A 12,114-nucleotide genomic window follows, 5' to 3' on the forward strand; every position below is an offset into this window, starting at 1 on the left:
ACAAAGAATGTCTCTGGTATGGACCTATAGTTGCTGAATTTTAATTACTGAAGCCTGAATTTCTAAACTTGGTTAACTGCTGGACTTGAAACTTTCTAGCAAATATTGAAGTATTTAACAGTATGGAGAGCAGTGTTTCATTTAGGGATATTTCTCAAAACCTCTAAGATATATTAAAAAATTTGAAAGCAATCACTGAAAGTACCAATACAAAAAAGTATAATCTCTGAATATTCAGAATCTGAATAAGGAATGCTACTGAGCACTTCCATTCAATATCCGTCCACAATATATCATCAATATTAGTACACAAAGCCTATAATGTTCATCTTTTTATTGAATATTCAGGTAAATATTTCACATTAATACAGGCTACATAAAGTAGAGCCACTATACGACATGAAATTTACTCAACGTTTTTCCTTTTAAGTATGTAAACAATTATACATGTATTTACCACCCTAAAAGGTTGAAATCATGTAATCATCTAGTTCTCTGCTGCATACAAGTAGCATTCAGTAGTGTTTAGCCAAAAGCACTAGGTTCATCCGATTTTGAGTTCAAAATGGCTAAACTAACTGGAGAACAGAATCAGTTGAATAGGTAACTCATTTTGTTCTTACACAATGGGCAAACAAGTTTTTCTTGTCATAGCCCACAGAAAAAAAATGCTTAGTTAGGCACATTTAAAAAATTCCCAAGTTCTTCCAAGATCATAGGTTTCTCCATACAAGGCTTAAAAAAAAAAAGAAAGGAAAAAAAGAAAAGAAAAGAAAATGTAGGCCCTCCTAAGTCAGTTGACGTATTTGAGGTGCATGTTTCCAATGTGAGGTGCCCAGGTACCAGGCCAAATCTACAACAGGAGAAACATAGAGGAAGTTAATTTCAGGGTTATAGAGGATATAGAGTATTGTCCCTGCAATGACCTAATTAACTTCAGTGGGGCAGAAATCCTAAAATCTAGTAAATTATAGGTTGGCCCTAACACAGAAGTGACCAAATGTTAAAGCCCCATTCGCAGATATTCCTTCGTCAGATCACATTCTAACATCACTCATTAGCTCATGTCCTTCACTTTGATCTTCAAGAGCACATGGGGTTTTGCTTATTATTTCATGAGCTTAACCTCAAGAACTAAACTTAAAAATTTACCTGTAGCATACAAGTTACACACGCACGCACACACAGAGCTAAAACATATTTGTAGGAAGATTTAGCATGAAAGTGGAAAAACTAGAAGCTTGTTGTGTTCTCACAAGGTTTTAATTTTATTATTTAAGGCAAAGCCTGACATTTGGACAGTACAAGAAAGTGGTTAATTACTGCACCTGCTGAGCATCAGTACATTCTGTTGAACTTTGGACAACTTTTATCATGGGATTCCATGCTGGATCTGGAGTATGTAGTCCATTAAAAAGTGGGCCACCTGATCCATCAGCTAGCTGAGGATGAGAAGGTACGATAGTGCCGCCATACATGGAAATTGGTAGGCCCTAAAATAGAAGAGATATCAATTTATAGCAAAACACAGAACAGAACAAGACATACAGAATAGTATTTATTGTATTTATAGTAATTTAAGGGTGTGGTGCCATGAACATTTTTGCAAGACATTTTCCTTTTCTAACCCACCCACCCATCCACCCACCCCCCGGTTCAGTTCATCTTTATTATGGTCATAGACCAGCACAGGCAAAAGGGGATACAGAATTTTAAAAAAGATAAAAGCAAGGTAAAAAAACACAGGTTAAAAAAGTATTTAAAATATCCTTTTAGACTCCAGTGTACACTGGAATCTAAAAGGATTTTTTAAAAGGTTATTTTAAAAACTGTTTTTAACCTATGTTTTTTACCTTCTTTTGTTCTCATGAACTGGACTGAGCATTTTTCATTTCTTTCAGTAACACTCCTGTGGGACACTGGGAAAATTCTATAGCACTTCAGAAAATCTTGACCATTGACTACTGACCACTGGCTAGTCAACCCATGTGCTGCATCCTAAGAATTAAGTATGTGTGTCATCATATAATTTAAAACCACATTTACTATGTAAATGCCTCTTGTAAACACTGGCCAGATAATTTATGTAATCTGGGTGGTATTATTATTAAACTTTATTTATATATTGCTCTAGATTTACACAGTATTTTTAAAAAGCATGTTAACCTCCTATCAAACTCAACAGAACAGTCCCCAAATGTCTGTCTATCTCAAGCAATCCTTCTCTCAATTAAGTTTTCCTTCTTTAGCATAATAAATCTGTTCATTCCAGTAACATTCAAGAAATCCATTATAGTTTTTAAGGGCTTCCCGAGGTGGGGAAAATGTGCCAAAGCTGATGTCTACTTGTTTTCAACATCTCCTGAAAAAAGATAACAACAGGGATCTGAATCAGAGCAGAGGTAGGGCAAGGTGTGTAAGGGTACAGATAACCAATGGGAGAATTACAGTTACAAGTAAGCAACCTTTTCTTCTTTATGTTTTCTTACATCACATAAATGGATGACTAAAATACTTATCACTGGAGGTGGGCAGGGTCTTTGAAATAAGGAGAATAACATTGCATGACCAAGTAGATATTATACAGAAGTCAAGATGAAAAGTGTCTGTAGCAGAGCTCGAGGAGGCTACAGGCCTTATGAAATGTCATCATACTGTCAGGAATCAGTGTCTTTGAAAGTATGAAAGCTAATTTTATAGATTCCACCATTGACTTAGAAAGTTTTTGTCAGGAGGCAGGTCGACCAAAAGGGACCCCCATAACAAAGAAAAGGTAGGTTGAAGAATCTAAAATAAGCATGGCAATGAACACAAAGGGTGAGGGCATGGTAAGCATCCAGAGAACTAAGCAATCTCTCCAATGGTGTAGATGGGTTTTAACAGAATATTGGAAGGATGATGTCTTGATTAACATGAAACTGGGACACCACTTTGGGTAGCAAGGTGATGCCTGGAGGCAAGATCACCTTATCTCAAAAGAAAAGCTCATTGCATCTTAGAGGAGCCAGCTGACTTGCTTTCCTTGTTGAAGCAATGGTTACCAAGAAGGCAATCTTTGAAGTAAATCTATTCAGGGGTAGCCATACTGGCCATACAGCAAAATAAAATAAAATCCAAAATCTACGAAATCCTTTACAGGTCTGAGTCTGTAGGACCTAAGCAGAGCAGTGGATGAAAAGGGGTCTTGGAGTTGTCTCATCCACAGGGTTGTCATGAGTCGGAGTTCACCTGATAGCAGTTAACAATATTTGATCTACTGAATGAGGTCTGGAGTCCTCGGAAGACAGTTGTAACATGGCTGCAAACCATGGTGAGGCCAATAGGTTGTTATCAGGAAGGCATCCAACTTGTCTCTCTGAAATTTGACTACCAATGTCCCAGCTGGTAACAAGGAGGTAGAAAGGTTTGTTGGAGAGTCCACTTGTGATGCAGCATACTAAACCTGCTGAATCCATCTGTGAAAGTATTGTCTGTTCCATCCAGATGAACTGTTTGTTACCTGGTGAATGTGTTTCCTTTTGCACCAGGTCCAGAGTGGTATGGTGCTGTGTTCGGCTGTCAAGATATTTCATGAAGGTTCGGAATGCTTAGCAACAATTAAGAGCTCCAGAACATTTATGTGGAACTAGAAGATCTGGACAATGAGGCTCCTGCAGCAAGCACCCTAGGTAGGAAGAATTATATCTGTTGTCACCATGTGTGATGCATCTGGAATCTGAATGGCATTTCAGAGAAGAGATTGAGCAGCCTCTTCCACTAAAGTAGCGAGTCTAAATCTGGCAGTCTGAGCCTTATGTGGGGTGAGTCACAGTGATGGAAAAACCAATGAGATGTACTTGAAGAGAACATCTTTTCACAGAGAAACTGGTGATAAAAAAGCAGACATAGAGGCTTGCATGCTAGCCACATGTATATCTATGCCAGGGTAGTAGGTACCTAAACATCTACTTCCCCTAAATGGTCCTCATGAAGTGAAATGGGGGTAGAATCACTGACATTCAGTGTAGGAGAAGACAGGGACAAAGAACTGGAGTCACAATCTTCACCCGAAGTATCATGCTATGCTTGTGTTGAGATGCATGAAGAGGTGGTTGAAAATCTTGTGTTGAATCCAAGAGTGCAGAACACTAGGTAATAGCAGTAGCATAGCATTGACTGATATGGCTGTCATGTTCTTGGTAACTGATATGGCAGAAAATTTGGTACTGGTGCACAGTATAGCATTGCAGTTGTTAAAACAGCAGTGCCAATTACTGTAGTCTAAACCAAAGCTGGCCTAGAAATAGTAATGGTGGTTTGAGGTGGAGATGGAGGGTGTCTTGAGGAGTAATCCACTTCTGGGCGGTGAGTGGGACCAGTGTGATGACCAAGACAGATTTCAGCATTGTGGAGACTGGTGTGGTAAATGACATTTGCACGCAGATCAATGATGGTATTGATCTCGGTGTGAAGGTGAGTAAGAAAAGTAAAATCAGGGTGGATCACATCAGTGCTGTTCATGGGCATATTGATCAGCATAGGAAATTGAGGTATATTGTGAGTTTTCTTGAAACTTGTAGTCACTATAAGAATATCTAAAAGTAACACGACTGTTCTCTATTTTAGCGAGATCTGTCACACTGAGACAGCTGAAGCAATTATAAGTATCATGGAAACAAGTGTAACAGTGAATCGGTTCAAACAACTGGAACTGCCTCTCCAACCTGAAGCTCAGAGCCAAGACTATCTTCCACTTCTTGGACTGAGAAAGTCAGAAGTGAAGCAGCTGCTGTGCATTGAACTTCCATTACAACTGAGCTCAGCACAGATAAATACTCAGCACCAATTGCTGCCAGAACTGAAACAGGTTGCTGAGGAAGCATTTACAGCATTATATTTTGAGTCAATGGTGGTTGCCTTGGCATTAACAGAGCCAGATTAAATGCTTGTAGAGTCTTTTTCAGCTCTAACATTCTTAAGGGAGAAGTCACCTTCTTCCAGACAAAATGTGTGGAAAGATGGAAAGGCTTTTAATTGGAACAACAGAAGATGAAAAAGTTTTCCTCTTTTGGATACAGAAGATGTTGCAGCCTGTGGTACTAAGAGAGGCACTGATATCAATCAGGCCAAAGATGATACTGACATAGATGTTACAGAGGCCAAATTCTAGGTCTGCATTGTCCATCTCCTTCTCTTCAGTTCTATAGAAGCATCAGACTTTGAGTGTAGTTGGGGCAGAGAAGAGAGAACTAATAAACACCATTTGGTCAACTACTTTTAGACACTGTTTCCAACAATGGCAGAATTGAAAGATATAGTTGTGTTAGTCTGCTAAATCAGTATGTAGAGAGATCTTGTAGCAACTTTGAGACTAACTAAAGAAAGAAGTCGGCAGCATGAGCTTTCGTAGACTTGTCTACTTCCTCAGATGCATTTGTCCACTCCATCAAATGCATCTGAGGTAACAGACTTAAGTCTAAGAAAGCTCAGACTGCCAACTTCTTTCTTTAGTTAGTCTCAAAGGTGCTACAAGATCTCTGTTTTTTTGTGGGTTTTTCGGGCTATGTGGCCATGTTCTAGAAGATTTTCTTCCTGACGTTTCGCCACCATCTATGGCTGGCATCTTCAGAGAATGCTTTGCCTGGAAAAATTGGGTGCTTATATACTGTGTGAGCCTGGGAATGCAGGAGTGATTTGCATGTGTATTGTTCTGTGTTGATGGCTGGCCTCAGCCTTGGAGGCTAATGCAAACGAGGATTAATGTCTGCTAATTGGTTGATCATTATCTGCTGGGAAAGCCCCTGACTCTGAATGGTTTCCCATTTGCATTTGCTGAGTCCTCATTTTGCTATTCCTCAGGACTGGTAGCCAAATTTTGTTCACTTTAAGGGTTTCTTCTTTCCGGCTGAAATTATCCAGATGTTTGTGGATTTCCCTGTGCATCCTGACATGGTAGTGGTTGGCATGATCCAGAATTTCAGTGTTTTCAAATAGTATTTTATGCCCAGGATGGTTTGTGGCATGTTCTGCTACTGCTGATTTTTCTGGCTGGCCCAGTCTGCAGTGACTCTCGTGTTCCTTGATTCTTGTTTGCACACTGTGTTTGGTGGTCCCTATGTAGACTTGTCCGCAGCTGCATGGTATGCGGTAAACTCCTGCGGCTGTGAGTGGGTCTCTCTGGTCCTTGGCTGAGCGAAGCATTTGCTGGATTTTCTTCATCGGGTTGTAAACCATTTGAAGGTTGTGCTTCCTCACCACTTTGCCTATTCTGTCTGTGACTCCTTTGATGTATGGTAAAAATACCTTCCCCTTTGGGTGGCTGCTTGTCTTCACTCCTCTGGGTTTTCCTGAGGCTGACAGCCCTTCTGATGTCTGAGCTGGAATAACCATTAGCCTGTAGAGCCCGGTCCAAGTGCTTCAGATCATCTTCCAAGAAGTGGGCTTCCCAGATGTGTTTTGCTCGGTCTACCAGTGTTTTGATTGTGCTCTTTTTTTATCTTGGGTGATGGTTGGAGTTCTTGGGCATGTCTCGGTCTGTATGTGTGGGTTTTCTGTATACTGTGTGACCCAAACGTTGGTTCGGTTTGTAGACGACTAGGACATCCAAGAATGGCAGTGTTCCTTCCTTTTCTTTTTCCATAGTGAATTGGATGTTGGGGTGGATGTTGTTCAGATGGCTCAGGAACACAGCCAGATCTTTTCTCCATGGCTCCAAATGGTGAAAGTGTCATCCACGTATCGGAACCAAGTTGTGGGCTTTTTCGGTGCTGTTTCCAGGGCTTGCTTTTCAAAGTGTTCCATGTAAAAGTTTGCTATCACAGGGCTTAGAGGGCTTCCCATTGCTACCCCATTTCTCTGTTCGTAGAATCTATTGTCCCACTGGAAATAGCTTGTGGTGAGGCAATGTTTGAACAGGGCTGTGATGTCTTCTGGAAAAATCTTTTGGATGAGTATCATGGTGTCAATTATGGGGACTTTGGTGAAGAGGGAGATCACATCAAAGCTGATTAATATGTCTCCAGGTTTTAGTTCAAGGTTATTGATTTTCCTATGAAGTGAGCTGAGTCCTTGATGTAGTGGGGGGTCTGCCCTATATGGGTTTGTAATTGTGTGGCCAGAAACTTAGCCAAGTCATATGTGGGGGATCCAATAGCACTCACTATGGGTCGGAGTGGAATGGAATCCATGTGGATCTTGGGAAGTCCATAGAGTCTTGGTGGGTGAGCCTCAGATTTGCACAAACTTCGTCTTGTGGTTGGCTGAATTGGGGAGTTTTTGATCAGGGTTTTCGTTTTTCTGGTAATTTTGCTGGTTGGGTCTTGTTTCAGCTTTTTGTATATTGTAGGATCCAGGAGTTCCTTGATTTTTTGTTTGTATTGTTCTGTATCCATGATTACTGTGGCATTGCCATTGTCTGCTGGGAGAACGATGATTTTTGGATCCGAATTGAGGTCCTTGATGGCTTTTCTTTCTTTTTGGTTATGTTGCTGGGAGGTGGTTTTGCCTGTGCAGAATCCTTGCTGTTTCCCCTCTTATCTCTTCTGCTTCCTCCTCTGGGAGATGGTGGAGGGTGGATTCCACCTGGGCAATGATGTCTTCAACAGGGATTCTGGTGGTGGTTACTGCGAAGTTGCCTCCTTTGGCCAGGATGGATGTTTCCTCATTTGAAAGTTGCCGCTGTGTGAGATTGATGATGGTCCGTGATGTATCCAATACGGGTTTCAGCTGGTTTTTATGGCATTTATTTGTCTCTATATACTGTTTCCAACAATGTTGGCTGGATGGCCATCTGTCGGGGATGCTTTCATTGAGATTTCCTGCATGGTAGGGGGTTGGATTGGATGGCCCTTGTGGTCTCTTCCAACTCTATGATTCTATGTAAATTAAGTTGGGAAAGGCATTTTTTGGCAAGGCCTGAGACATAAAGCCCCTGCAGTTATTGTATTGTTGGACTTTATATTCCTCATCTGAACAGACATTCAAGAGTGTTTGTCAGAAAGACAGATTTTTGTTCCACAAGAGGAGCAAAGTTTAAAGATAGAAGTAGAGGCCATAAAAACAGAAGAAAAGAAGGACAGAAGTTCTGAGGTACAGGGAAGGAGAATTTTAAATATATATATAAATGGAATATTAATTAAGAAACCAGAAATAAGAACAAAAATAATGAGGAGAAAGAAGGAGATTGCTATTCAAGAGTACACTCCAAGTGCTACTGCTGTTGTGGTGGATGGAGAGAAACTGAAGCGAGAGCAGTACTGGCGGTATGGAGCATGCTCTGTTGGAGGAAGAGTGGGGGAATTTGGTACTCAGCTCTGGAACATTCCAATCAAGGCTCTGCACAGGAACAAGACTCCATGTGTGTGAGGCAGAAGCCACAAAGAAGAACATCTGTTAGGAAACACCTGCCTGCCAAAGACAAGGCTGAACTTAGTGGCAGATGGGGTCAGAGTCAAAAGTAGATGAGCCTACTACTTTTTCTGTTATGCTTTGCCATTACTCCATATCTAGCAGACTGCTAAGGTACACATTGCCCTTGCAGAGGCTTGAACTCAGGAGATTAAGTCAAGGGGGGAATTCAAATACAGAGTCTTCCCTACTGTCCACTTCTGCCCTAGACATTCACCAATCCACCACTCTTCTTTTAAAATGGAATTTTGCAGCCATTGCTCTAATACGGACTGGGATATTCTGATGGGGAAAAAAGTCTTATTTTTCTTCCATAGTGTACCAAGGATTGACAGGAAACTACAAAGTCTCCAAAGCTCACAGACAGAAGATTGCCATCTACAAGTTTCCAGCAAGAAAACCCATAGACATACAGTATAAAGAATGTTACTAAAATAAAAACACATAGTTAAAGGTAAATATGGCTTACATTGTAGCAACTATACTGGTTGTATGTATTGTATGTTGCAAGAGGGGAGGTGTATGTACATGAAGGGAAAAAAAATGAAAGCATACTTTAGAGAAATCCACAAAGCTGTTCGGCATTGGCTGCTGGAACATGTTTGAGGGCGCTACTATTCCAGAGTCATCTCTCTCCATTGGCTGATGCTGGGAGAAGGTGCCTGGATCTGACAGCTGCTGATGTACTGGATGATTTCCCATTACAGGCTGTGACCAACCTGACAAACCTTCTAGAAAGACAATAAATTGTTTGTTTAAAGAGCATATAAGTATGGAAGTCATTTCACATCATCTTTCATTTCATCAAAAAGCTAAATGTGTCATTGCAGTCCACTCCTGACAATTTTGTTCAGCTTCTCCAAATCTAGGCAAATTGCCCCATAAAGTTTCTAATGACCTAAAATTCAAATGGTAAAATTCAAGGATTTATTCTATTTCTAGAGTGTGTGTTCTGTTGATTGATCAACCATCTTCCATGAATCCCTGCTCTTTGACAAGTTTAGGAACTCGGCAGCTGTCATGTTCACATTAGACTACTTGCCTATCTAGCCCAGTATTATCCACTCTGACTAGCAGCTTTTCTTCAGTTTGAGGAAGACAGGTTCTGTTATTTAAGATCCTTTCAAATGGAAAAGCCAGCAACTGATACTTTGGAGCACGTGTTCTTCTAAAGCGCTATGTTCTCTTTTCCCCTTTGACATCCTTTCAATCTTTCCAGTCATCATTTCTTTTTCATATTCTGACATCTCAAGCCAAATATACTGTTAATAGACTGCACTTGCAAACACACTAAGTTTTAAGTTGAAATTTAGTCCCTGATTTCCTTCCAACAATGCCAACTACTCAAGACAAAAACTGCTATTTCAAGTGCACATTGACTTGCCCTTTTAAAATGTAAATTGTTAAAGCAATATTATGGGACAAAACTCCACTAGCAAGTTTTCCTCCCTAACCTTTCTATGCAGTCTGACATCTGCATCTCAGAAGGTAACTTTTTCCTTCTCACAGTGCAGTAGTTGTCAAACCTGTGTCCACTTCATTCTCAGCATCTTGAAGATGCCTTTTGTGTCTCCTTATAATAATCTGTTCTCATCCAAATTATTGCTAAATTCTTCCCAGAAAGATCTTTTTACCTTGTTGACTATCTTTCCAGTTACCTAAAATGTTTCTTCTAAACTTGCTGTCTCTTTTCTATATCAATCACTCTTTCCTACATTGAGTCCTGGGGAGCCTCACACAAACATTTCGCTTTGGAGCTCTTTTCTTGGAGCTATTCACATCTCCTTTAATGATGCAGAACACTGCTATCCTTTGATACCATGTCTCACCTACATCCCCCTCACCTTCTGCCATTTAAGAGCCCCCTTTCCCCGAAGAGATCAATTTACAATAAATTGTAGCAGTAATTTAATTTATAATTAAGTTGAATAATCAATTTGATATTAAAATTAATAAACTGGCTATTTGTTGCAAATGCAAATGAGAAATCTCCCAGGGTCAGGGGCTCCCCAGCAGACAATGAGCACTAATCAAGCAGACACTAATCCTCTTTTGCATACCCTCCCAGCCTGAGGCCTGCCATTAGCAACAGAACAATACACACGCAAATCACTCCTGCCTTCCCAGGTCACACAACAACTCCTTTCCAGGCAAGCATTCTCTGAAGATGCCAGCCACAAATGCTGGCGAAACGTCAGAAAGAAACTCTTCTAGAACATGGCCACATAGCCTGAAAAAACCACAAAAAACTATGGATGCCGGCCATGAAAGCCTTTGACTTCACATCCATTGGGTACTTTCAAAACCCAAAGTGGGTCCCCAGCCTCTCTGCAGCTGCCCACTCCTGCTGTACAGCCTGACATTTCTGTACCTTTTTAGTCACTGGACCTTTCAGTGATATGGAATGCATATCAGTGAAGTACTGAACTTGCTTAATAATAGCAGATTCTTTATGAAACATTCAGCTCAAATAATCAAACCAAAAACTGTCTAAACATATTTTTTACTCTTCTCTCCCATTTATCTTTAAAGGATGTGTCCCCTTTGGCTATTAAACGTTATTTTTACCTTTTAAGATCTTTTCTTTAGCACACGCACCTGAAACATTGTTGACGCCGAATGACCAGATACCACTGTGCCCAACAGGAGCTGTGAAATTAGTTCCCAAGGGGGTAGGGGTGACAGCACCTCCTTGTCTAATTCTAGCCAGTCTTTCTGTTCCAATAGGTGGCGGCACCTTACGATCTTGATTTGTGCTTCCTGACTTTGGCTGACCCGGTGCAGAAGCAGCTGCGAGAGGCGAAGATGATCCCGAGGAAACTGATGGAATAGGAGATTCACCTGATGAAAAAATAGTTCTCTCGCTTTATTACATATGAAATGCTCAGTTACCTTTACTGTTTTAGGGAGCTGATTCCTTTCCCCTGCCATACCTTTTTTCATTCTTCTACACACTCATTTCACATAATGCTATGATGACTGTCAAGGGAAGGGGAGCCTTAGGTCTCCTCTCCTCTGTGATTACCTTACTGATCAGCTGTTTAGGAGTAGAAGAGACCAAAGGGCTTAATGGTAGCACTGTGGAGGCCAAGTCCAGCCTACTGATCAGTCTTTTCTCTTCTCTCATGATCATCAGCATCAATTTTTAAAAAATCCTGCATCGTTTAGGAGAAACTATCTCAATTCCTTAGTCTTCCTTTACCATCTTCCAGAGATGGAACCAGATGGCTCCATAGTTTAAATAATTTATTACGTTCAGGTTCAGTATGACTGAACAGTGACCAAAACGACAAACTTGTTTCCCTTTCTCCATTTCCCAATTCTGAGCTTAAAAAAGAGGTAAAGAAAGAGATGAGGCATATGTAATGGTAATGACCATCAATTCATTTTTCAAACTGTAAAAGAACAATCCAGTCTGGACAAATATCTTACAGTAAATGTAAATATACAGCACAGCAAGATTCAACTAGCAAGATTTTGTCCTACACAAAAATATCTCAAATCAGACTAGAGATTTGTTTTTAAAACTTGTAAAAAGCCTGGGTTTAAACTAAATGTGACCTGCAGTTACATGAATCTTTCCCTCTTTTTAAAAACAAACAAATGCTGCCATGGATTCTTAAAAGAAAAAAGAAAGAAAAAAAAAAGGGGGGGGGCAAACTGAACAGTGATGGGAAATGTATCCATATTTCCCAATACAGAAGTAGCAATTAAAACAGATTATCATAG

General features: G+C 40.4%; 1 protein-coding gene across 10 annotated transcripts in view; it reads right to left on the reverse strand.

The window, feature by feature from the left end:
- Positions 1–319: 319 nt before the first annotated feature.
- ANKHD1 (ankyrin repeat and KH domain containing 1) overlaps positions 320–12,114 on the reverse strand; it is a 120,337-nt gene continuing 108,542 nt past the window's right edge. For 6 of the 10 annotated variants that reach the window (XM_089516274.1, XM_089516284.1, XM_089516283.1 and 3 more), the window contains 4 exons: positions 10,984–11,226; positions 8,941–9,116; positions 1,329–1,493; positions 320–853 (listed from right to left, as the gene is read on the reverse strand). In XM_089516274.1, coding sequence (XP_089372400.1) covers positions 794–853; positions 1,329–1,493; positions 8,941–9,116; positions 10,984–11,226 — 644 coding nt within the window. In that variant the 3' untranslated portion in view covers positions 320–793. The remainder of the gene's footprint in view (positions 854–1,328; positions 1,494–8,940; positions 9,117–10,983; positions 11,227–12,114) is intronic. The other 4 variants (XM_089516281.1, XM_089516279.1, XM_089516277.1 and 1 more) reach the window with 2 other exon arrangements.

This window comes from Sceloporus occidentalis, unplaced genomic scaffold (genome assembly GCF_023333645.1).
Source record: "Sceloporus occidentalis isolate IW3139 unplaced genomic scaffold, rSceOcc1.0.p SCAF_3, whole genome shotgun sequence".
Lineage (NCBI taxonomy): Eukaryota > Metazoa > Chordata > Lepidosauria > Squamata > Phrynosomatidae > Sceloporus > Sceloporus occidentalis.